The following is a 24,841-nucleotide window of genomic DNA, read 5'->3' on the forward strand; positions in this document are numbered from 1 at the left end:
CATTTGACAGAAGGACCGCAGCTAGCCGACGGCAAGCGTGCTTGAAGAAGAAAAGTCGTTTTTCTTTTTTTGGAATTGTAACGAACAAAAAGAGTGCTCGTCCTCGTTCCCGTTTACTTCTGACTTTCGACTCCAACACTTTATCACTTTTTAAAAGAAGAACGGAGCTGAAACGTTGTTTATTAACATGAAGAGGAAAGTTGCGCAGAGGTTTGTTGACACGCAATGCTAAAAAAGAAAATACACTAAGTTCCAACATAGTTGTACAAATCAAACGAACAACAAGAGTTTTGGACCCATAATGTCTGCTAGTGAGTTCCACAAATCATCTTAACATTGCGATTTGTTGCATTACCAGTGTAATAATTATTCATTTCAGCTTTATTTATCCATGTCAGGCAATTGAGAGCAGATTCTCTTTTGCCAAGGTGAGCTGTTTTCCAATTGATTTCAATTGGACTGTGTGATCTTCTTCTTCTTCCTCAGCAGCTGCAGCACGGAGGCGTCCTCCGACTACCAAGTGGGTCAGGTGTCGGGCAGTTTGCTCCAGAACAGTTGTGCGGCTTCTGGCTCGCTTTCGGCTCTCTTCGGCACCACCGCGCCGACAGTAAGCGGCGCCCTCTTTAAACCCGCCCCGCAGGTAAGTCAGAACGGCATCAGAACCATCTCTACGTGATTGAAAGTGAAAACAAGAGAGGGCCAACACGCTTTGGGTCCTTTTCAAGTCAAGAGCAGAAATAAGGAGAGAAAAATCTTTCGGCGGAATCCTGGTCCGAATCGAGGTTTGATTGCGATTTGGACAGAAAGGGAGGCGGCCCATTATTGCGACGTTGTGCAATAGCGGTCTGAGTCGAAACATCTGTCATATGTGATTGTCTTCACTTTTAATCACGTATAGACATTGTAAGCAGTTATTTTTTCTTGACCAAATCCCTTTTTTTTAAATATATTTTTGTCCCGATTTTTAATTTGACGCGATTGTCCCGCCAGCTTCCACAGCTCGGCGAGCGGTCGGAAGCTCCAGAGGTCAAAGTTGAAGCTGGCGAGAAGCAGAAACGGAAGAAAAAGCCCAAGGTGAAAACGGAAGCTGAGCAGAAGCTGGAGAACAGGTCAAACACGCACACGCAAAACAAGTCATCCACTTCAAACTACATCGAGTTAGTTAGTCGTCCCTGGAGTGAGCAAGCGGGGAGGGCGGCTCCAGCAGATACATCGCCCGCTTATTGAAATTGATTTATTGCGCCGCGTTGTGATCGGTTTATTTAAAATCGCCGATCGGCCCCAAAATTCAGAATCAGAATCCGCCAAGTATGTCGAAAACGCACAAGGAATTTGTCTCCGGTCGTCGGAGCCGCTCGAGTACGACGACAGAGAATACTTTTGAGACATAAAAAATACAAATAAAAGTCACTGAGCAATAAAAGGTTGCCAGTAATGTGGTAATGCCGGCACAATTACTATTTTTTGACAATTGTGCAAAAGATGCGGAGTCCTCTAGCACTTAGAGCAGTTCGAATGACTCCTATTGCAATCGTCCGGTGCAATGAGCGTCGTGCGAAGGGTCGCCGACACTTCAAGGAGTGGATGCGGTTTCGAGTGACTCGTAGCGCGATCATCTGGGACAATGTCGATTGTGCAAATGTTGCAGATACTCCTCAGTCAGTGTGCAAGTGGTAGTCTGGCACAAGTGGCCAGTATTGGTCAACAACAGATATGCAAATAGTGCAGCGTGGCGAGACGACTACAGTGAGTGCGCGAGTAATATATCATTGGCCCCACAGAAATGTGGTGACAAACTCAAGACAAAAACATTGCCAGCATGTTGTCATGGAATTGTAGGTTAGCTGTTTCAGAAGTTGATGGCAAGAGGCAAGAAGCTGTCGGAATGTCTGCTAGTTCTAGTTTGCATCGATCGGTAGCGCCCGCCTGAGGGAAGGAGCCGGAAGAGCCGGTGACCGGGATGCGGAGGGTCCGAGAGGATTTTGCACGCTCTTGTCTTAGTTCTTGTTTTAGCAGCGTGCAAGTCCTCAAGGGTGGCTAGGGGGGTACCGACAATCCTTTCAGCAGTTTCGATTGTCCGTCGCAGTCGGCGTTTGTCCTTTTTTGTGGCAGCGCCGAACCAGACTGTGACGGAAGAACACAGGACCGATTCGATGACCGCTTCCCGGTCGTGACAATCCTAACGATACGTTTGAACGTGTAAACGGATGGCAAATACTTGCAGGGAGGTCAGCCTGCAGAACGCAGACGAAGATGAGAGAGCACCGGCCAATAAGAAGCGCGGCGCGTGGGAGGCGGGGCTCGAGAAGGGGGCGGAGCATTGGGTTCTCAAGAGGCAGCGGAGGCGGCAGGAAAAGCAGGAAGAACAAACCAAGAACCGGAGGACGGCCTTCGTGGGAAATCTGCCCATCAACTGCACCAAGAAGGTCGACGGCCGCCACGTGACCTTTCACCTTTGGCGCACGCCAGCTGAGCGCTAAAGTCTGTCTTTGTGCGCGTGTGTCTGTGTGGAAGTGTAACGATATGTGTGTGTGTGTGTATACCTGCCTGTGTGTGGATGTCTTCACATAAGTGTTTGTGTGCTTGTACTTCTATGTACCTGTTTGTGTGTCTCTGTGTATACCTGTGTGCGCGCTTGTATGTGCGTGTACTTGCATGTCTGTTCATGCGTGTACTTGTGTGTACCACAGGCGCTGCTCGGCATGTTCCGGGCCGACGGCACCATCGAGTCGATCCGGTTCCGCTCCATGGTAAGAAGAACGAGCATGACGCCTTACGCTTTTGTTAAATAATGTTTTGTGTATTACACAACAATCATCCTCATCGCGCACAAGTGGGAGGAGCTCGCATAAAGTCACACGATCGCGTCCGCTTTGATTCGCCGCAGGTGCGAGAGGATCCGGCTATGTCGCGCAGAGTCGCTGCCATCAAGTGAGTGGCGCACGCACGCCAGGAAATGCACACACACAAACAAATATCCGTAGGTAAACGCACACACAGTTTCTCATCCACATGGTTGAACACGCACACAATTGCGGTGGCGTGTGTAGTGATCCGCCATCTTGTGTGCGTCAGGCGCCAAGGTCACCCGCTGAAGCAGAGCATCAACGCCTACGTTGTCTTCAAGGAGCCACAAGGGGTCGCCAAAGCACTGCGGAGGTCACGGTCGCCCGCCGTCCGGCCGCCACCGCCCTTCCTGACTACTCCTCCTCCGCCATTTTGTCTCCCCGCAGGAACGGCATGGCGATCGAGAAGGATTTCATCATCCGCGTGGACAGAGTGAGCGCCGAGAGGGCGAAAAGCGTGAGTCCGACTCGTGTGATCGGTTCGTTAGGCGGCATGTCAAGAAGTGATTGGTCTCGTGCTTCGCGTATACCCGTTTGTGTGTCGAAGTTGTTTGTGTGCATGTGTTCGCACACGAAGCCATCCGTCTACGCGATGATGTCGCACCGTTCAGTCCTGCGATCGGCTCGCAGTCGCAGGACACGTGACCGATGTCGTCCTGCCCTTTGCGTCCGCAGCACGACCACAAGCGCTCCGTGTTCGTGGGGAACCTCGACTTCGGTGAGTTCGCCCGCCGGGTCGGCCGCCTGCGTTGCGTTGCGTGTCGCGTTGTGACGGTAACGGCTGTCGTCACGTCAGAGCTGAAAGAGTTGGCGTTGCGGCGACACTTCGAGGAATGCGGCGTCGTGGAGGCCGTCCGACTGGTGCGCGACCGCAATACGGGACTGGGAAAAGGCTTCGGTTACGTCCTCTTTGAGGTATACGCGCACGAACGAGCTGTCATTCTGTCGTACGCGCCAACCTCGCTGCGTGACCTTTAACCCTCGCGTTGTCGATCGTCCGTCAGAGTATCGACGCGGTCCAGCTGGCGCTGAAGCTGGAGGGCTCGAAGCTGGAGGGTCGGCCCGTTAGGGTGAAACGGTCCACCGAGAAGGAGCGGAGGAGCGCCGCCCCGAGGAGAACGGCAGCCGCGGGGAACCAGGGCAAAGGTCACCGCTCGACAAACTTCAAAGGCGAGGTGGCCCGCCCCAATCAAAAAAACAAAAAGAAAACTACCAAGAAGAAGGTGAAGAAGAGCAGGAAAAACGTCCACATATGACTCGGAACTGTGTCGAAGTGAAATGAGGAGCGTCGATTTTCAAAAGTCTTTTGCTGCCATCCTTTTGAGGGGCACCGATTACTGTCGTTACCATTAGTGACAAGGACATTTTTGATTTTGCCGTCACATAGTTTGCAAATCAAAATAATTGTCACGTTTTACTTGCCCAATAAAATCCGATCAAACGCGCGCGCACTCGTGTTGTCCAGTCAATGTCGGTGTGTGTCGTTAGCGTGGCAACGCACAGAGTTAACAAAAGACGTCTCGTGCGCTTCAGTGTTCCCAATTCCAATAAAGCAAACGTCAAGAGAAACGGTCTACAATGATTTGCAAATCCTTTTCAAGCTCTGTTCAAAGTTCAAAGTGATGAAGGCGATTGTTTTTTTGCGAATTTTCTCTCCTTTTGAATGTGAAGCCTGCAACACGGCGGCGTCGCTGCTGCAATATGGCGTCATCGTTTTTGCACGGTAGAGATTTAACTTGCATTTGTAGAGTGTCTCAAGTGTTCCTGGGCCCTTGACGCGATCCTGGATTTTATGGCAGTGCCGCCTGAGGGGTCGAAGGTCACGAGCATTCCGTGTTGCTTTTGGGCCTTGCGGCTTACGTGCAGAGGTTTCTCCAGATTTTCTGAACCTTTTGATGATATTATGGAGCGCGGATGATGAAATCCTAAATTCCTTGCAATTGTACGTTGTTAATCACGCTCTTCATTTACAGTTGCAACTTACCGAGCACAGTAGATCTATAAACTATAGGTACCTTTGATAAAGCAAAGTATTTCGAAAGCCTTTTAAATTTCCATATCCATCTGGTAATCTTGAAAGGCTCAATTGACTCATCACACCTTCCACACTCGTGGGAACTTTCCAGAACGAGAGTGCAGTTATTGACAGAGTGAAATGAAACAAAATGACAGTTAATGTAGGAGCTATGTCTATTAAGGACATACAGACCTGCAGTAAGTGCAAAATAGAAACTTACATGAGCTGCTAACTTAATAGTCACCCAGTAGCTCGCCATAAAAAGCTGAAAACACAAAACGACGATTCTGTGATGTCGCCATTCGTCAGCGCTAGCTAACAATGAGCAAGCGCTCTCCAACTCCTAGCTTGTAGCCTTTCCTGTCGGGGTCATCGCCACAGCGAGTCCCTTGCACGATTCGTTTGTCTGATGTGAAAAACCAACCATTTTTCTCTGGGCTTTCATAAACCCATGTCCCGATTAACTTCACGAACGTGTTTTTAATAAAACACTTTCACATGAAATGACTCAACAATACCGAGTGCCTATGGGTGTTTGTTTGACGGCGGGCCTTTTTGTGTTCTTGATGTAAAATTGAAAGAGAGAAAAATCGAAATCGTTTTTTCAATAACCAGCAGTGGGCGTGCTGTCTAAAATTGCATGTTAATATTGGTATATTTTGACACTTTCTTGGAGCGGTTTTATGGTGGTATTTGTCCCTACACGGGGTTTGGATAGATGAAGCTCGAGCTGCTATAACGGTGTAATTTTGACCATCAATTCCTTAAAATACAATTCATGATTTCTCATCATATATATATACACAAAACATTTGAAATTCTGTCTTTTATTTTGACTAAAATATGTCTGTCCCTTAAAGTTGCTGTCGTGAGCGCCACATTGACCATTTTCAGATCAAGCAAGTTTCTTCCAAATCGGATTCTCGGTGTCCTTTTGTCTTGTCACTCAAGCACATGCGACAAGGCAGAGAGAAGTCAGACATTTTGAGAACTGGAAGAGTAAGTTTTGTCCTCATTTGGACCCTTAAGTCACATAATAGTTGTATTGCGACTTGTAGTGTTAATATGTGTCAAGATTTTCCTGTAAAAACTTGATCAAATCTTTTTCTCTCTCTCGGCTTCACACACGTCACGTCGGGTGACACACAGCACTTCCGATTCTACGGTGCTTGAGTCAAAATAAAAATCAAGAGTTTCAAAATACACACAGCCAGATTGGGTTCCCTGACGGGCCGGTTCTGGCCCCCGGGCCGTACGTCGGACACAGTGTAAAGGACGCAAACTGATATTTGAGTGACGGCTGAGGGGGCGGAGCCGAAGTGAGCTGCCAATGTTGTCCCGTGACCTCGCCTCAAGCATCGGAAGGGCAAAGCAAATGCATCCAGTCGAGCGCGTTGATGATCATTCTTCGACTTTATTGAGCCAAGGCACACATTTGACAGGATTCGGGGACTCAAACCCGTGCCGTCGGCACACGTTTCAGTGATCCATTGTGGAACACAACAATCTCACTCGAACGTTTCGAACAGATGACCGATATTCACCTGTCGTCGTCGAAAAAACACATCGAGCTTGAGTAGATTCTTGGATGGGAATAATTACTTTTCAATTCATTTCAAAGTGGGCAAATAAGTCAAGGCACCACGGTAGTCCAGAGTGTTCCCAAGCGGTCTAAAGCGGGATCGCGGAAGTCAACCAAAGCGCTCCGACGGGGGTCAAAGCAGCCTGGGCCGAGCCTGGGTTGGGCCGGATCGAGGAGAACGCTCCGATGTGCGTGACCAGGTTGGGTTCCACGCTGTGCGCGCGCTCTCCGGGCGTGTCGCGGGCGGCCCGGTAGAGGACCGTGTCCTTGGCGTTGCCCCTCGAGCAGGCGGCTCGGTCCAAGTAGGCGGCCACCCTCAGGGAGGCGTTGCCCGGGTACAACATGGCCGGCGTGCAGCACTCGGTGGCGGGCGACACGGCGTAGAGCTGCGGGGACAGGCGCCGCGCCTCCAGGAGGTAGTGGCGGCCCAGCAGCTCGGCCGCCGCCATCACGTACACGGCCAGGAGCGCCAGGTGCCCGGCGGACATGCGCAAGGACAACGAGCAGGGGTTCCAGACGGTCAGGAGCCGCAGGAGCAGGGTGGCGCCCAGCAGGCCCAGACCCACCCACTCCAGGATGCGGTAGGGTTCCGGGTTCCAGTAGCGCTGCAGACGCTCGGGGTGGTAGAGCTTGACGTAGAGCGACTCGGCGGCGAAGCGCCGACTCAGGAGCTCGTTCAGAACCCGGAAGAAGTCCGGGCGGGGCACGGCGTCGTCTTCCAGGACCACCATGTTCCGGGGCCGCGCCAGCCGGAAGGCTCGGCGCAGACAGAACACGTAGTCGCGCTTCTCGCGCTCGAAGGTGTCGAGGGGCAGGCTGCTCCGGTACGGCCGGCGGATGACGGGGAAGTGCCGCTCCAGCAGTTCGGCGTCCTCGTTGACGTCCGGGCCGCTCTGCACGTCGCACAGCACCACCTGCGAGGGAACCTTGCCGTTATACCACAACTTGCGCCGCCCGTACACGCGAACGAGCGACGTGAGTTTCGGTATTTGTTGCCGAGTGTTCCAGACGTTTGGGGCAGAAAATCGAAAAGCCGATTTTTTTCTCAGAAATAGCGAAGACGTTTAACAATTAAGGTTGTCGGCTTGACGCGTTTCGGAGCCTACAATGGGAGCAAATGCACTCTTGGCGCAGCCCGGACCTCAGGATCGTCTTATGAAACGAAAAATAATCTGGCATTCGACATCCTCGGCCGGGACAAAAACAGCCCGATTGTCTCGGTGTGTATACTGGGAAACAAATGAGCTCGAAACAAAACCTTTTGTCCCAAAACCAAGAGGGGGAAAAGGTTTGTTTTTTTTGCCCAGCAGGGCTAACGTTACGGCTTCGGAGTTGTGACGTCTCCGTGCAAAGCGGACCGCTGCCTATTCGCCAATTTGTTTATTTGGGGGAACCACCCCCCGTCTTTCATGCCAGTCTATCCCAGCTCAGTTAATTTTTCTCGGTGCAATTATAATAAGCGTCCGTCATCGGTGGGTTTTCGCCATCGCGAGGGATCGGGACCGAGCCCGACCGTGACGAGCGGGCCACTGTGCCGCCCGACGTGTGTCGCGTGCTGCCCCCGGGTGGCCAAAATGAGCATTGAATTGTCAGAGAAAGTGTGACAAAAAGTCTTTCGTTCGTTTTGATTCTATTTCATGATGTCATTACCGTGTGTGATAAGGAGTGCGAAAAAACTTCCCCCCCCCCCCCCCTCTCCCCTCTCTTCTCAGGAGTGAGGCTGGATCGCCACGGCAACCTGTGCATTCGCGCGCCGACGCACCTGGGCGCAGGGCCGCTCCCCGCAGCCGCTCAGAAGAGCGGTGAGCTCGCGGGTCACCTGCAGGAGGTAGTGGTACCGGAGGGCCTCGCGCCGCCTCGCCGTCACCACGGCGACCAGCAGCTCGGGAGGCCGGGAAAGCGCCGGGGCGGAGGCGGGCGAGGGCGCCGGGGCGGAGGCGCTCTGCCAGAAGCGCAGCGCGTCCTGACCGCGCCGCAGACTCTGGCGCAAGGCGTCCTCGCTGGCGGCGTCCAAGTAGGCGGAGCGCAGGAAGTAGTAGGAGTGCAGCAGGCGGTGGCAACACACAGGAAGTACCGCGCAGAACGTCAGCGCGAACACCACCAGCGTCTGCGTGGCCCCGCTGGACCAGCGCACGCGCGGGCGAGGCAGCCGCAGCATCGGGCCGGCGGCACGCTTTCACACGGACGCCCCGCCGGAGGTCGTCTCCTCGACTGTGTGCGGACAAAACAAAAGTACCACAAGTCAGGCTCGGGTGTGAGCCGTGAAAATTAAGCAAAATTTGTGATTAGCCACAATTTGTTCATGATTTAACAAGGGGGGTAATTACTTTCCCACACCGGGCCAGGTAACTTTGAAGAATTTGAGAAGGGGGCCAATACTTTTCACGACAGATTGATTGATTGGTTGACAGAAGTTTGAAGTTCACTATCAAACTAAAGAGAAAACAAAGAAAATGACACGCTTGTGCATTTAAAACAACCAGATAGCTTTAACTAGCGCAATGCTACCAAACAATGCAAAACACGACTGACACGATTTTGCAGCGCCCCGCATTTGAACACAAACATCTGAGCAACATATTTAGACAGACAATATAACAATACTCACGCAGCGATTAATTGAAGTTTGTGATAATTGAAAATGGAGGGGGGGGGGGGGGGGATTTTAAAAAGAATTCATGCGAAAAAACGTGAATAAGTGACGCTAAACAGTCGATTCCGTTTTTATCAAGTACAGTATTGCGGAGTGCTGCTGTTGTCATGGCAAACAATTGTTGTTGTTTGGTTGCGCTCGCACTCACCAAACGAAGGCGCTCGTTGACTTTGGAGATCGTCGCCGGCGAGCTGCTTTTGCTGCTTTTTCATCGCGGTTTGGCTTTTTCCAGCCAACTTGTTGGCGCTCCCGTCACTTCTTGAGCTTTTGGCTACCACGTGACGTCCGCTTCTTGTCCGTCGTCCTCGTCGTCCTCGTCACCTTCCTCTCCCTCCTCCTCTTCGTCGACTGCTGACAAATGCCTGCTTAAAAACGGCCGAAAAAGCACAAGAAATAAGAAGCGCCTCGCACCCGGAGAAGAAGGCGGAAGCGCCTCGCGGATGCGCGCGCAGCCAGGCCGTCAGACGGCGGCTTCCAGCCGCCAGGTGGCGCCAGAGTCGATGACAACACCGTCCATTTGCCCCTTTTTCAAGCCTTCAAATCACAGATTAAAAAAAGAAAAAAAACATTCGGATTAAACACCCCACAAGTTTTCTCGCATAGTCGCAAAAGGGGCGACATCCCAGAATATTCAAGACTCACAGGTTTCGTGGTGCTGAGCAAAAGAAAAGTCCCACTTTTGCCCGGAAACACTTCAAATGGAATGATCAACACGTGCGCATGAAGCTTCTAGAAGGAAGGTCCTCAACGTTTTTTAAAGAATTTTTTTTGCTCGTGAAAGTTCTTACAACTGTCTTTGAATGATATAGGATTTTTATTATTATTATTATTATTTTTTTTTAATTACTGACATTTTCAAGAATCTTTTTTAAAGGCCCTGAAAGGTCCCCAAAACTCTTCGAGCCTCCACCAATCTGCGGACGGTCGGACACGTCGTCGCGGTGACGTCTACCGCAGCGGTGGAAAACCGGCCGTCATTTCCATTTTTTTTGCACAAAGTGCGCGTCAAAGCTCACGTAAACGCAGCTGAGAACACCAAGCAAATATTTGAGCTGCCCTTTTTTCATCAAGTTGCACAAGGTTTGCTTTTAGGGTGGCGGGACGCGCGCGGCAACTCGTGCTTCCGGTGTCCTCCCGGGAGCGTCACGTGACACCCGCTGCTGCATTCGCGGACACTGTCGAAAAGCCGAAAAGACAAAGACGCCAAGCTATCATTTGACTTTTCACTCACGAACCTCGAAGTATCTTGTGATGTGTAAACCTCAGTAATTCGCTCAAGAATAAATCATATCATTTATTCACTCGATTCAGAACCGCATTTTGGCCGTTGCACATTTTGTGTGTTCTAATAAGAAAATGAAACACGCAGCGCGCAGAAAAAGGTTACGAGAAAAAGTCAAATGTTTCAAAAAGTGACATCACACTAATACGAATAACTTTTTGCTTTGGCGTTGACAACACCGAGCTGAGATTTCCAACAGTCAAATAAATACATCAATAAATGAATGATTTCCTTTCATTACTTTTAGCTGCACAGGAAGCCCGTTTCTACAAGTACAAATGTAATAATAATAATAATAATAATGATTATTATTTTATCCTTTTCTCCACATAACAGAGCCCGTTTCCACCTGTAAAACTGTTTTTTCTTTAAAAAAATGGACTACTTGAATTTCTGTTCATATTAGAATTTTGTTTCTATTAGATCAGGTTCAGAATCAGAATCCTCTTTATTTGCCAAGTATGTCCAGAAAACACACAAGGAATTTGTCTCCGGTCGTCGGAGCCGCTCGAGTACGACAATTGACAGAGAACACTTTGGAGAACACAAAGACATTGACAAAAAAAAAAAGCAGTCAAGGGTTAATAGTGATCTGGTAATGCTGGTACATTTTTTTTAAGGTTAAGAAGTCCTCACAATATTACAACGGAATTCAACTTTTTCATTTTTTTCCTAAGAATACTCGGATTTTATTCTTGTCATATTAATCGTTTTTCTTGTCAATTTGATTTTCTCCCAAGTCAACTTTTCCCCCCTCTGAACTAAAATGATTCTCATAATATTGCAAACTTTTTTGTCATAACAACTTTATATTGTCACAATCAGATATTTTTGATGGAATATTGTGATGCTATTAGAAAATGAAAATGTTGTCATACTACAACTTTTTCCTCGTAATATTGCAACTTTGTTTTTTTAAACGGGTGGAAATGGACTTCTGCCAGTGAAATAAATAATAAATACATACATCCAATATCTTTTCAGAACGTAATTCGTGAATGAATATAAAATATATTTTTGGCGACCAGTATAAAAAAAAAGAGCGTTTTTTTTTTTACCGGTGGAAATGGCGTTCTAGAAGTTTGGAAGTTTCCGCTCAAAAAAGACATTTACATATTTAAAAGGCAAGAAAATGGGAGGATCTCTTCAGTTTTTCCTTATTTACCAAGAGTCGAGATACAAAGTGTTTACGCCAACATGGCTGTCACAATAGAAAGGCACGGAGCGGCCAATCCGGATGACGTCATGTCGGTGCGCGGACGCAGCAGGCAGATCCTCCCATTTCCCACGGCACGCGAACGCAACGGGGCTCCTTGCTTGGCGCTCGTGCAAGAGAAGAGAAGAAGGGAAGCGATGAACGACAAGACAAAGTGCACGCCACACGTCATGTGCACGCGCACGCGCCACGACGCCGCTGCTTCGTCTCGCTCGGACTGACGTCACCCCCACAAAGTCAAACGAGCGAAGACTCTTACCAACTTTTGGAGGAGAACAACAAGAAGGAGAAGGAGATGACGGGCACCAGCAGCCGTGGCGCGCGCGCCTGCCAAGGAAGAGACGCCAAAAGCAAAGAGGTGAGCTCCTGCGTGCGTGCGAGCCTTTTCACGTGACACCAGCAAAAGGCAGGAAAGCACGTGACGCGCGCACAACAACTTCGATTTGGAAAGTTCGGGACTCATTTGCGACGTCCAAGCGGAAAACAAAAAGCAAACAAACCGGAGCGACAATAACCGTGTGGCAAAGTTTCCTCAAATCATTTCTTCGCCATCAGAGCCGACATTAACCTACAGTAGCGTAGTAGGCCCGAGTGTTCATCCAGAAACGAGGCAAAGGGTTCATTCCTAAAGTACATTTGATGTCATTGCTATCATTTATGCGCAGCGTTTAAGTCAGGGGCGTCGAAGTCCTTTTTGTAGTTCGGACTTCCCCCGGAGGGCCCGTGCGAATGACACGGCCGCCGCCGTGTTTGTCTGTTGGCAGGATGTTGTTTTTCTGAAAGGCTGCGCTACTTTTACGGCAGATGTAACGAGACGCACGCCTTCCGAAAAGCTCGACTTTCGTCTCGTCAGTCCATAGAATATTCTCCCGAAAGGCTCGGGGATCACGCAGAGGCTTTTTTGCAAACGTTACACTGGCCTCGATGTTCTTTGGTTTTCGCCTCGGATGCCGTTTTTGCCCCGCGCTCTCTTCCTTATTGTTGTGTCGTAAGTGAGGCAAGGGAGGCCTGCGGTTGTTCGGATGTCGTCCCGAGTTCCTTCGCGGCCTCGTCGCTGTTCCCCCGGGGAAATCTTCGGAGGTCGGCCGCTTCCGTGTTTTGTCCACGTGAGGATAACGGCTCTCCCTACGGTTCGCCGGAAACCTCGAGCTTTCCGAACGCCTTTTGTCACCTTTTCCAGACCGATGGATGTCAATGACTTGATTTCTCGACTGTACTGGAATTTCTTTGCACCGTGTCGTTTTGTTGCAGCTTTCGTCCGACTCGATTTTGTCAGAACGGATTCCGTTGAAGTGATTTGTTGACGGAACGGGTCCGGAGGTCATCGGGCTCGCTCGCTAACCCCGTGAAAAGTAACCCCAAATTGTGATTAGCAACAATGACTTCCGGACTTGACTTCAGGGGGGCATTCACCTTGGCACGCAGGGCCAGGCAACTTTGAATAGTTACATTTTGTTCCTGAATGAATGAAATCAGCATTTTCCAACAGCACTTGAAGTTCACTTGGGTTATGTTTGTGTGACGTTTGACGATCTTCGACGTGAAAATGGGAAAACTAGGCAAACTATTGACGAGCCGTTTCGTGAGCCGTTCCTCATCTTCGGGAACCATTTTTGGAAGACGGCGCAACACGGGCGTTGGCGTCGATGACGTTTTTGTGTGGTCGCCGGCTTTGTACGTCGCCGCGGACATTCGTGCGTCCCGTCGCTGGAAAAAGGTTTCGGACCGAGACCTTGGTCAGGGTTTAGATTGTGCGACGTATAAAAGTCGGGTCGACCGCGTGCGACTTTTCGGAGCAATATACGATTGCTCGGCCGGCACGCGCGTCAAGTTGGCGACGGAGCCTAATGGCGGGCTGCTGGCGCTTCCGTATCCCGCCGGGACAGATCCGGCCCGACCCCGAATTGTGTTTCCGCCTTCAGAACCAAAACATAAACCATTTGGCGTTCTGGACTCAGACGACCGTTTTGAAAGGCTTTTGCTCCCGCTTGGAAAACGGAGAATTCTTGCTTCTTAAAGGCAATTGCGCTTCTTTGTTTTATTTTGAAAGCCACCGTGTTCCGAGACGTGGCATTTCCTTTTGAAAGGCTCGCGTTTGTGTGCTTTCCAGGATTTCGACCTGGCGTCGGCGTACGTGTCGGACGCTCAGTACAACCGGAACGTTTTCTTCGACACGTCGCCGCAGGCCATCAGGTGAGACGCCTTTCCCTCGTCCGTTTTTTTCCCGTCACGCATCTGCTGACACTTGGCTTTTATTTTGAAGCGCAGGTTGTATCTGCTGTACAACCGCCGACTTCCTCGGGTGCTGGTCTACTTCTTCATCCTGCTGGACTTGAGCTTGGCCGCCTTCGAGGCGCCCGCCGTCTGGCCTCTGCCGCCGTGGGTGAGGCCGCCGTCGGCCGGCTCGTCCGCTTTCCCCGTCGGGGGCGGACGCGCCGACTTTCGGGGAGTCGGGGAGAACGAAGAAAAGAACTCAAAATAAAATGGAAAAAAACCAACAAAATTTCCTAGACGAAATGAAATAAAAACGGAAATGTGTGGAAAAAAAACCAAAAGGTAACCAACTGAAACTACGTTTTATGTTTCTAAAAGTAACTAAAGCTAATCGTGATGATGGCGAAGATGTCCTTTGTGAATTAGTTTCACGCGCGCGAACATGATTTCAAACGGAACGAGGAATGTCTGACTTGTTTTGCGCAGCGCGACACCGCCCGCCGCAGACCCGCCACCCATTTGACGGGAGCCCGCTTCTGTCGCCGAGCCAAACCGACGAGTGCAAAAAAAAAAAAAAAAAAAAAAAAATCCGCATTTCTCATCCGTCCGTCCGGCGGAACGTCATTTCGAGCTGACGTAAGTTCGTTTGCAATTTTTTTTTCAATTTAGCGGCAACAGAAGGAAAAGCAGGCAAATAACAACTCGAATGTTGTTGTTGTTTTACAGTCATGGCGAGAAGGTTATGTAAGTTAAACATGGCGTGCGTCTCGTCGACGCTGTACCGCACGGTGTGATGCAACTTCTAACCTGAGAAGCACGATTATGCACTAGTGCACTTTTTGCACTTCAACTTCTGCATTTGATTTGCGGATTATTGCTCACAAGTTCGGACACTTCAAATGTTGCTTTTTGTTGACTTTTTATAACACAACACTTTTTGTGATCTTAATTTTCTGTCTCACACTCGACAAGTATCCAAAAACGAAAACCAATACCCGAAAATAATCAAAAACAAATGAAAACGAACAAAAACTGACAAACCTGCTCGAAAAACCGATTCGAACGCAATTTGATGAACAAAAAAAAAGGCAAAACAAAAGAAAAACCAGAATGGGGGGAAAAAACAAAACAATTCGGACGCCGCTACACACTGGACTGGTCGCCAGCCCTTCACAAGGCACATCTGGAGAAACAAGGGATTGGTCACCAGTCTTCGTTCTGATGCTAACGTTGTTAGCGAGGCCAGCAAAACACTAACCTCGTGATTCAGATGACGCGCTAACAGCTGACGTTTGCTAACGTCGGCTTGCAGGCGACCATGTTGACGAGCTAACAGCTAACGCCTGTTCGCAGGCGACCGTGCCGGCGGCTAACGTTTGCTAACGTCCGTTCGCAGGAGAGCGTGCCGGCGGCTAACGTTTGCTCACGTCTGTTCGCAGGCGACCATGCTGGCGGAGCTCGTGTGTCTGCACGTGTTCGCCCTGCGGTTGATCCACTACGCCAAGGTGATCCCCCGAGACAAGTTCTGGAAGGACCCCAAGAACATCTGCATGATTGCCATCCTGGCGGTAGGAGCAACTTTGTGATGTCTCAGGTTGGGTGGGCGTGGCAAGGTCCTGGAAGTTCTTACAGAGTTTTGGCGGGTTCTGGAAATTCTTCTGAGAAAGTTCTTGAAATTCTTAAGGCTGTCTTGAAAGTTCTTAAGAAGTATTTAGAAAGAAGAAAGACATTTCACAGAAGTTCTTAGAAGATGTTTTAAAATTCCTAGAAGGCTCCTGAAGGTTTTTAGTCCATCCTGAAAATTCGAAATATTTGAAAAGGTCCCGACAGTTCTCAGAAGGTGTGAAGCCGCTCCTTCTTGTGCTAACTTCCTATCTGAGCGGGAAGACGCCGAGGCGGTGTTGTGAAACTTCCTGCTGATTCGGCGTCAGCGCGCATGACAAACCCTGTCTGCAAAAAACACGCGGGGATTTAGCAGCTGCGTTGATGCTTTCAGTCCGACGCGTCAAAACGTCTTTCACGAGGAGGCCGACTCCCCGAGCACTTCAGAGAGATTTTGAGCTGACTTATTGGAGTCTGAGGCTGAAACCGTTCACGGAATCCTCGCTGAACGTAACACAACGATTTCGATGTACAGTCCCAATTCCAATGAAGTCGGGACGTTGTGTGAAACATAAATCAAAACAGAATACAATGATTTGCAAATCATGTTCGACCTCTATTTCATTGAATACACGACAAAGACAAGATGTTGAATGTTCAAATTGATCCACTTGATTGTTGTTAGCAAATAATCATTAACTTAGAATTTGATGGCTGCAACACGTTCCAAAAATGCTGTTCAACAGTCCGGGGTCTCCGTTGTCGTATTTTACGCTTCATAATGCGCCACACATTATCAATGGGAGACGGGACTGGACTGCAGGCGGGCCCGTCTCGTACCCGCACTCTTTTACGACGAAGCCACGCTGTTGTAACACGTGCAGAATGTGGTTTGGCATCGTCTTGCTGAAATAAGCAGGGGTGTCCATGAAAAAGCCGTCGCTTGGATGGCAGCATGTGTTTCTCCAAAACCTGTATGAACCTTTCAGCATGAATGGTGCCTTCACAGATGTGTAAGTGACCCATGCCATTGGCACCAACACAGCCCCGTACCATCACAGATGTGCGCAATACGGCTGCCGATATAGCTGGATTTAAAAAAGATTTTTGGGGGAATATTTTGGAAAAACCCGCGAAGCCGCAAAACGTGAAGCGCGAAGTGGCGAGGGAACACGGTATTTGCTCAAAACGATCAAGTTGATCCTACCTTTGTCGTCTTTGTAGCGTATTCAATGCAATTTAGGTCGAACGTGATTTGCAAATCATCGGATTCTGTTTTTCTTTGTTCACCGCAACGTCCCAACTTCATCGGAATTGGGCTTGTAGTTTGATTGACCCCTGCGTGTGTGTGTGTGTGTGCGTGCGTGCGCGTCAGCTGACACTGGTGGACATGATCATCTACGGTGCGCTGCACGCCGCGGGCTTCTACGCCCTCCGCTGGTCACGAGTGCTGCGGCCGCTCCTATTGGTCAACGTGACGGAGGGCCGGCAGGTAGGTCACGTGATCCCGCGCGGACGTCCTACGGGGCCCGAACGCATCGCCGGTCTCCCGCCGACCCCGTGTGCGCGTGTGAAGCTGCGCAGGGCCATCAGGAGCATCCGCAACACCCTCCCTCAGATTTTGTCGGTGTTCCTGCTCTTCATCTTCAGCATCCTCATCTTCTCCCTGATGGCGCTCAAACTCTTTAGCAAGCGGTGAGTCACCGGCACGTCACCTTTGACCTCGTGCGCCGGCCCCCCAGCTGTCCCTAACGCGTGCGTGCGTGCTTCTGTGATGCGTACGCGCGTGTTTGCACGTGTGTTTACGTGACGCGTATTGGCGCACGTGTGACACCCGCGCAGCGGCCTGACGACGGCGGACGGCGCTCCGTACTTCTCCAATTACGCCGACGCCGTGTTCGACCTCTACGTGCTGGTCACCACGGCCAACAGCCCCGACGTCATGTGAGCGCCGACATCATCGCGCGCCGCCGTCAAACGCGGCCTGAGCGCGTTGTCGTGTTTGTGTCGACCGTCAGGATGCCGGCGTACGACGCCGGCTCGGCCTTCGCCGTCTTCTTCATCGTCTACGTCCTGGTCAACACGTACATCTTCATGTCCGTCTTCCTCGCCGTCGTCTTCAACAACTACAAGAAGTACTTGAAGGTAACCCGCCGTACGCAATTGTCAAAGGTCCTGCAAATTCATGGAAACCTCTTTAGAAGTGCCCGGAATCCTGAACATTTCCTGAAAAACGTACACTTATTTGTTTTAAGGTCCGGAAAATTCATAGAAACATTTTAAAATGACCTGAAGATTCTAGAAGGGTCTGAAAGTTCTTAGAGGGCCCTGGAAGTTGTGAGACAGTTCTGAGAAATGTCTCCAATTTTGAATTGTTTTTAGAAGGTACTCAAAGTTTGAGAGAAGTTTCAATTTTTTGGGGGGGTTCTTCACAAGGTACTAAAATGTCCCAGAAAGTCCTTAGTTTATTTTTTTTATTTTTTAATAAGGTCCTGCCAACTCCCAGAAGGCCCTGGAAGTTGCTAGACAGTTCTGAGAAGTTTCTGCGATTTGAATTCTTTTAGAAGGTACTCAAAGTTCCTTCAAAGTTGCTGAAGTTCTTGGAAAGCTGTACAAAGTCTTCTTTCAAAGTTCCTGACAATTCCTACCAGGTCCTTTTTAAAAGGGCCTTAAAATTCTTTCAACATTTTAGAAGCTGCTGGAAATTCCTGAAAATTCATGGAAACATTTCAGAAGGACCTGAAGGGTCTTAGATTGTTTTTAGAAAGTTCCGAGAAGGCCTTGGAAGGTGTTAGACGCTTCTGAGAAGTTTCTTGGATTTTTTTTTGTTCTAGAAGGGACGAAATATTTGAGAAAATCCAGAAAATTCATAGCTGCTTTTTATGTTTCTGAAAATTCTTGGAAAACCTCTCAGCCAGTTGTTTACAGAAACTCTTTCTTAGTTCTTAGAAGGTTTTTGGAAGGTCGTGCAAGTTTGGCTCATTGGCGCCCCCGTCTTGTGCGCGTGTGCCCCGCAGGAGGAGGTGCGGCAGTTGGTGCGGGCCAAGTGGCGCAAGATGGCACGCGCCTTCGCCGTGCTGCGGGAAAGTCCCGAGGACGGCGGCGAAGGCCGAGGCGAGCCGCTGGTCAGCCGCGCCAGCTGGAACCGCCTCGTGCGATCGGTCCAGCCCGACATCAGCCGCGCCCACACGGAGCTGCTGTGGAGCGTTTCGGACGACGACAACCGCGGCGCCATCGGTGGGTCGGCGCCCCACGCACGAGCACACATCACACGCATGTGTGTGTGTGTGTGTGTGACATGTACACATGAACCGACTCATGTACACATGAACCGACTCTCACACGCACGCACGCACACATCAACACACGCCCGGGCCCGGCGGTCATAGTAACGCGTAGCCACGGCGGTCGCCGTGCCTGTCGACAGACGAGCGGTCGTTCGTGCAGCTGGCCGACCTTCTCAACATCGAGGTGATCACGCTCAAGTCCAGGCCGCACCCGCTCGACCGCCTGTGCCCCGCCCTCTACCGGTCGGCGCCCAGCCGCCTCGTCTGCCGATCGGTCCGGCACAGGTGAGAGGGCGGGGCTTGCGGGACGGTGGGGCGGAGCTATGTGTGTGAGACCCGTGCGCGCGTGTGCGAGACGAGTGGTCTGCGATGTGTGTGCGAGCTGTGCGCGTGTGTTAGTGTCGTTTGTGTGTGTGACGCGTACCCGTGTGAAGCATGTGTGCGTGCGTCATGCGCGTGTGTGCGTGACGCTCGCGGGCAGGGCCTTCGCGGTGGCGTACGACGTCGTCATCCTGATCAACGCCGTTTTCATCGGCCTGGACGAGGAGGAGCCGATGATCGCCAATTCCGAGTGGGCCTTCCTGGCTCTCTACCTGCTGGAGATCCTCCTCAAACTTTACGTCATCGAACCCAGAACCTTCTTCTCGGCGCACAGCTTCTGGAACTGGTCAGCACGCACGCCACTCGTGACATCACCACGCTTCACTACCTGTTTGCACGTCCGGAAAGTTCTTGCCATGTTTTTAGAAGATTCTGAAAGTTCCTAGAAGGTTCGAGAAGGTCTGAGAATGTTTAGAAGGTTTTTAAGAAGGTCCTGAAATTTCTTAAAAGCTTCTGAAGTCCAGGAAGTTCTTACAAAGTTGTCTGTCCTGACATCACTGCCTGTTTGCAGGTTCGACACGATCATCGTGGTCTGCGCGCTCGTTGCCACCGTCATCAACGCCGCCCTCGAGTCATGTGAGGTCACGTCCTGTTTCATGCTGCTTACAAAGGTCCTGAAAGTTCTCACAAAGTTCTGACCTGGTCCTGAAAGCTCTTAGGAGGCTCTGAAAGTTGTTACAATGTCCTGGTTTTGGAAGTTCTTTGAAGAACAAAGCAGGAAGTAGACGGGCAGAGTCCTAACGCACGTTGTCGTCGTCGTTGTCAGCGGGCAGGTACACCAGCCGCCAGATCCTGGACATCGTTTTCATCCTGCGGGTGCTGCGACTCATCCGAGTGGTGGACAGCATCGAGAGGTGATGTCATCCATAGTTACGCTAGTAGCTTAATGCTAACACATAAGGGGCGAGCTCATAGACTGCCTAATGATTGATGATGATAGTTGTGGTGTTGCCCCAATAGCGCCACGGTAGTACATATTGGGAAATGCCATAAATGGGAGAGCAAGTAGCATCAGTAGCTGCCTGGTTGCCCCACGCTAGCTGCATGCTAACACATTTTGGGAAACCTCATAGTTGGGCTAATGGCTAGCATTGACAGCTGCGGCGTTGCCCTCGCTAGCTTAATGCGCACACTGAAAGGGAAATGCCATAGGTGGGCTAACACCAGGCGGTGACTTTTGCGGTCAGGTTCCGCACCATCATGAACACACTGATCCGGATCGGACCGGCCATCCTCACCTTCGGACAACTCGTCCTGGTAAGTACGCATCGGCCTAGCGGCCGTTAGCTCACGGCGCGTGACGAGGGCTCCTCCCCCCCGGCCAGGTGGTCTACTACGTGTTCGCCGTGGTCGGCATGGAGCTGTTCGCGGGCAAGGTGAAGTTCTACGAGGATGCGGGAGACCCGGCGAGGGCCGACTGCGGGAACGCGCTGCTGCGAGGGAGCGCCTTCGCCCGGCTCGGCTACTGCAAGAACAACTTCAACAACGTCGTCGCCGCCTTCGTCCTCCTCGTGCAGCTCACCGTCGTCAACCAGTGGCACAATATCCTTCCCGCGCGCGTGTGAGCCCGGCGCTTCGCGGGCACCCGACGCCGCCTGTGCGCCGGGCGCTACGCGCGCACTCTTAGCGTGCGCGCGTCTCCGAGCGCCTAGCCAGCTCCGATGCTGTTCTAGCGCACGTGACCGTCGGCCATCTGCGTTTGCAGCAGGCCGTCGGCGGTTGTCCTCCTTGACGCCGCCCACTCCTGAGCAGCGGCTTCACGGCCGTCACGCACAAGTCGGCCAGGATCTACTTCGTGCTCTTCCACGTCGTCGTCGTCATCGTCATCATCAAGTGAGACGCACGCGCTCGCACGCCGTCTCCGATTGGCCGTCCTGACGCTCGCCCGCTTCCTGTTCCCGCCAGCATCTTCGTGGCGTTCGTGTTGGAGGCCTTCTTCCTCGAGTACTCGCTGGACAAGAGCGACCTGCACACCGAGCTCGAGAAGAAGATTGAGCAGCTCCAGCTCGGAGTGGCGCAGTGAGGGCGCGCACGCTTCCTGCTTCCTCACTTTCTTTGCTTCTTCACATCTTCATTTCTTAACTTCCTGCTTCCTCCTACTTTGTGACCTTCTCACTTTGTCACTTCCTGCCTGTCGCGCGCATTTGCGTCAGGGACGCGATGGAGGACAACCTGGTGGGCGCCACGGAGACGAGTGATCTCGAGCAGCCCGCCGAGCAGTCGGAGAGCAGCAAGCACAAGCTCATGTTCAAAATCGCCTCCAAAAGTAGGCCGCCGCCGCCGCCGCGTCATGTTTGCCGATGCCGTGCCGCCCGAACGGGAAGTGACGGCGCGTTTGTGCGTCAGGGTATCGAACCGTGGACGCGTTGCTGCAGCGCCTGTTCGAGGCCGACTTGGAGCGGGAAGACGACGACGCCGCCGACGTTCGCGACGGCAACGGAAACTTCGCCAACCCGTCCTTCGGCGCCGCGTAAATGATGTTTATGAATAAAGTTTGATTTTCTCAGGTGCTCGTTCACGCCCGTCACTCAAAACATCAAAGTCATCAATAACGTCGCTTGACCGTCACTGTCTCGGCGCGACCAAATCGCCGCTTTTCCATTCCGACAGGCAGCCGTTAAAGGTGGGCGGGATCACGAGGAAGGCGACGCGCTCGTTTCTCGTGGCGCCTTCCGTCTCTCTCGCCGCGTTTCATCTTCTGTTGGTGAGAACAAAAGCGAGAGCGTGGGTATTTGAAAGGACGCTCGCTGGCGCCGTTCATTTCAACGCAGCCAGCGTCTACGTACCGTCGCGTACATTCTGCTCACAAGTTTGACTTTTTCATCCATGAGTCATGATGGATATAGTTAAGTATTGACGTCAAAAAAGATCTGATGCTTAATACGCTACTCCTTTGGCTTGATGCGGAGAGATCAGGGGCGGGAACGTGGGCGGTGGGGGACCCCGGGGTCGGCGCCGAGGGTCCGGGCGGGGTGGCCCTCTTCGTCGGCGGTTGTCCGGCCCGACGGGCCCGACCTGCGGGAGCCGCGCCTCTTAATCGCTCGTCACATCTGGGCACGTACGCATATCGAAGGGTTCCTGGGGGACCGGTATGGGATCGGGAGGGTGTGAGTGTCGGATGGGGTTTCAGCACGTCTGTGCTGTTTCCCGGTCCGAGCGCCCTGCCCGGCCCCCCCCCCGGTGTTTTAATGCACCACATACACCCATTTCTGGGGGGTTGTGGGTGGGGTGGGGGGTTTGGCTGTTAGGCAGTAGTGCCTGGCATCCCTTCACCCACCCCCTCGGCTCACTGACCTTTTAATGTACCGCACCACTTGGGGGGGGGGCATTGATACACGAGGTAGGCCCGATGACTGCCAGTCGGGGACCTGGCAGTCGTAGTAACCGGGGAGGCGGGTCTCACGTAATTGCATGGCGGTGCTCCTGAGGCCGGGCCCCCCGGGCTGACCTCTCGTGGCCCGGAGCCGCTCCTTGGCCCCCCCTCCCCCCCCCTTATCGTTCCCTTGTCGGTTGCCCCTCTCCGCCCTCCTTTCCAACAAACAAGGGACACTCTCCCGCCCTCGGGCCGGGCAGGGACTGGCTGCATCGCGGGCCCTGCGGGTTGGGGGGGCGTCTTGCTCTCACGGGGGAGGAGGGGGGACGGGACGTGTGGGGCGGTGGGTGTGGTGGGGAGGTTGTTTGTGGGGGTGGCATTGGGCCCCCCACATTTGTGCCGGCTCTTTCAAGCTACTGTATAGACCAAAAGTGGAACGACGTGTTGTTTGTGTGTGTGTGTATAAGTTTGTCTGAGAGGTTAATCAAGATGGCGCCGAACCGGCAATGGTGAGTGGTCGCCTAGGTAACGCGCCGTCTCGTAATGTTTTTGTTTTTCGTTCGTCTTTGGAGACATTATGCGACTTACTTGCACAAAGGAAGACTTGCTAAACATTAGGGAACGTACTCCAGACTTTCTTTCACCAACTTTTTTTTTTTTCTTGGGAGTTACTCACCGGCAGGGCGGCCGCAGTCTGTGGCGCCTCGAAGGCGACGCCATAGAGGGAAGCGTGTCCGAGTGCAGGTCACGGTCCGAAAGACAGAAGTCTGCGCTCTCGACCCAACAAAAATGGACGAGCTTCGCCTTTTCACAAAGACCAGTAAAGACTTTGGACGTTCCGCCGCCGTCTGCTTCACGGAGACCTGGCTTTGTGAACGCATCCCCGATGGCGCCGTCATGCTTCCGGGCTTCCAACTACGCCGAGCGGACCGCTTCACGGAGCAATTGGGGTGGAAACAAAAGGCGGCGGGATATACTTCGACATCGACGGAAAATGGTTTACCGACGTCGGGGAGCTCGACGCGCACCGCAGCCCGGACTTGGAATCGCTGCTTGTGAACTGTAAGTCATTCTACCCGTCGCCCGAGTTCGCTTGATTCATACTCGCCGATGTTTACGTCCCCTCCAGGCTAACACCAACACCGCACTCCAAACACTGGCTGACCAAGTACAACCACAATGAAGTTGGGACGTTGTGTTAAGCATAAATAAAAACAGAGTACAATGGTTTGCAAATCATGTTCGACCTCTATTTCATTGAATACACGACAAAGACGAGATATTTCATGTTCACACTGATCTGAGGCGGTTCCAGCTGGCGCGGCTGACCAGATCTCATTTATCAAATAATCATAAACTTTGATGGCTGCAGCACGTTCCCAAAAAGATGGGACAGGCTCATGTTTACCGCTGTGTTACATCACCTTTTCTTTGAACAACGTTCAATAAACGTTTGGGAACTGAGGACACGAATTGTTGAAGCTTTCCTGGTGGAATTCTTTCCCATTCTTGCTCGATGTACAGTTTCAGCCGTTCAACAGTGCGGGGTCTCCGTTGTCGTATTTTACGCTTCATAATGATCTCACATTTTCAATGGGAGACCGGGTCTGGACTGCAGGCGGGCCCGTCTCGTACCCGCACTCTCTTACTCCGAAGCCACGCTGTTGTAACACGTGCAGAATGTGGTTTGGCATCGTCTTGCTGAAATAAGCAGGGGTGTCCATGAAAAAGACGTCGCTTGGATGGCAGCGTGTTTCTCCAAAACCTGTATGTACCTTTCAGCATGAATGGTGCCTTCACAGAGGTGCAAGTTACCCATGCCATTGGCACTAACACAGCCCCGTACCATCACAGATGCTGGCTTTTGAACTTTGCGTCCATAACGGTCCGGATGGTTCTTTTCCTCTTTGGCCCGGAGGACACGACGTCCACAATTTCCAAAAACAATTTGAAATGTGGACTCATGGGACCACAGAACACTTTTCCGCTCTGCGTCAGTCCATCTTAGATGAGCTCGGGCCCGGAGAAGCCGGCGGCGTTTCTGGGTGTTGTTGATAAATGGCTTTTGCTTTGCATAGTAGAGTTTCAAGTTGCACATTACGGACTGTAGCGCCGAACTGTATTGACTGACATTGGTTTTCTGAAGTGTTCCTGAGCCCACGCGGCGATGTCCTTTACACATCGATGTCGGTTTTGGATGCAGTGCCGCCCGAGGGATCGAAGGTCACGGGCATTCATTGTTGGTTTTGGGCCTCGCCGCTTCCATGCGGTGATTTCTCCAGATTCTCTGAACCTTTGGATGATATTATGGACCGTGGATGATGAAATCCCTCAATTCCTTGCAATTGTACGTTGAGGAACATTGTCCTTCAACTGTTGGACTATTTTCTCACGCACCTGTTCACAAAGAGGTGAACCTCCCCCCATCTTTGCTTGTGAATGACTGAG

General features: G+C 51.5%; 3 protein-coding genes across 12 annotated transcripts; 2 read left to right on the plus strand and 1 right to left on the minus strand.

Moving 5' to 3' along the window:
- Window positions 1-7: 7 nt before the first annotated feature.
- Window positions 8-5,612, plus strand: rbm34 (RNA binding motif protein 34). Of its 2 annotated transcripts, none has more exons than XM_061679328.1 (11): window positions 8-210; window positions 490-640; window positions 991-1,109; window positions 2,225-2,426; window positions 2,691-2,750; window positions 2,888-2,931; window positions 3,076-3,159; window positions 3,234-3,303; window positions 3,522-3,564; window positions 3,643-3,761; window positions 3,851-5,612. In XM_061679328.1, the coding sequence occupies exons 1-11, from the start codon at window positions 188-190 to the stop codon at window positions 4,100-4,102; spliced, it is 1,167 nt and encodes a 388-aa protein (XP_061535312.1). In that variant the 5' UTR covers window positions 8-187; the 3' UTR covers window positions 4,103-5,612. The 2 variants fall into 2 exon arrangements, with proteins under 2 accessions (XP_061535312.1, XP_061535311.1); XM_061679327.1 differs by having other exon boundaries at window positions 487-640; window positions 3,851-5,611.
- Window positions 5,613-5,674: 62 nt separating this feature from the next.
- On the minus strand, window positions 5,675-12,007 carry pgap4 (post-GPI attachment to proteins GalNAc transferase 4). 8 transcript variants are annotated; one of them, XM_061679320.1, is made up of 5 exons: window positions 11,856-12,007; window positions 9,741-9,827; window positions 9,247-9,632; window positions 8,208-8,656; window positions 5,675-7,359 (listed from the first exon to the last, which is right to left on the minus strand). In XM_061679320.1, the coding sequence occupies exons 4-5, from the start codon at window positions 8,601-8,603 to the stop codon at window positions 6,535-6,537; spliced, it is 1,221 nt and encodes a 406-aa protein (XP_061535304.1). In that variant the 5' UTR covers window positions 8,604-8,656; window positions 9,247-9,632; window positions 9,741-9,827; window positions 11,856-12,007; the 3' UTR covers window positions 5,675-6,534. The 8 variants fall into 8 exon arrangements, with proteins under 8 accessions (XP_061535304.1, XP_061535302.1, XP_061535303.1 ...); XM_061679318.1 differs by having other exon boundaries at window positions 11,439-12,007; XM_061679319.1 differs by lacking the exon at window positions 11,856-12,007 and adding an exon at window positions 9,950-10,934.
- Window positions 11,638-21,586, plus strand: tpcn3 (two pore segment channel 3). Of its 2 annotated transcripts, XM_061679316.1 has the most exons (19): window positions 11,638-11,954; window positions 13,707-13,789; window positions 13,865-13,979; window positions 15,250-15,378; window positions 16,788-16,904; window positions 16,989-17,107; window positions 17,255-17,356; window positions 17,431-17,557; window positions 18,430-18,649; window positions 18,840-18,984; window positions 19,181-19,366; window positions 19,592-19,656; window positions 19,847-19,934; window positions 20,268-20,337; window positions 20,406-20,622; window positions 20,823-20,913; window positions 20,986-21,099; window positions 21,234-21,346; window positions 21,427-21,586. In XM_061679316.1, exons 1-19 carry the CDS (start codon window positions 11,892-11,894, stop codon window positions 21,552-21,554), a joined length of 2,292 nt encoding a protein of 763 aa, XP_061535300.1. In that variant the 5' UTR covers window positions 11,638-11,891; the 3' UTR covers window positions 21,555-21,586. The 2 variants fall into 2 exon arrangements, with proteins under 2 accessions (XP_061535300.1, XP_061535301.1); XM_061679317.1 differs by lacking the exons at window positions 11,638-11,954; window positions 13,707-13,789; window positions 13,865-13,979 and adding an exon at window positions 13,986-14,152 and having other exon boundaries at window positions 16,788-17,107.
- The last annotated feature ends 3,255 nt before the right edge of the window (window positions 21,587-24,841 follow it).

The sequence above is a fragment of the Phycodurus eques genome, chromosome 6 (assembly GCF_024500275.1).
Source record: "Phycodurus eques isolate BA_2022a chromosome 6, UOR_Pequ_1.1, whole genome shotgun sequence".
Taxonomy (NCBI): Eukaryota; Metazoa; Chordata; class Actinopteri; order Syngnathiformes; family Syngnathidae; genus Phycodurus; species Phycodurus eques.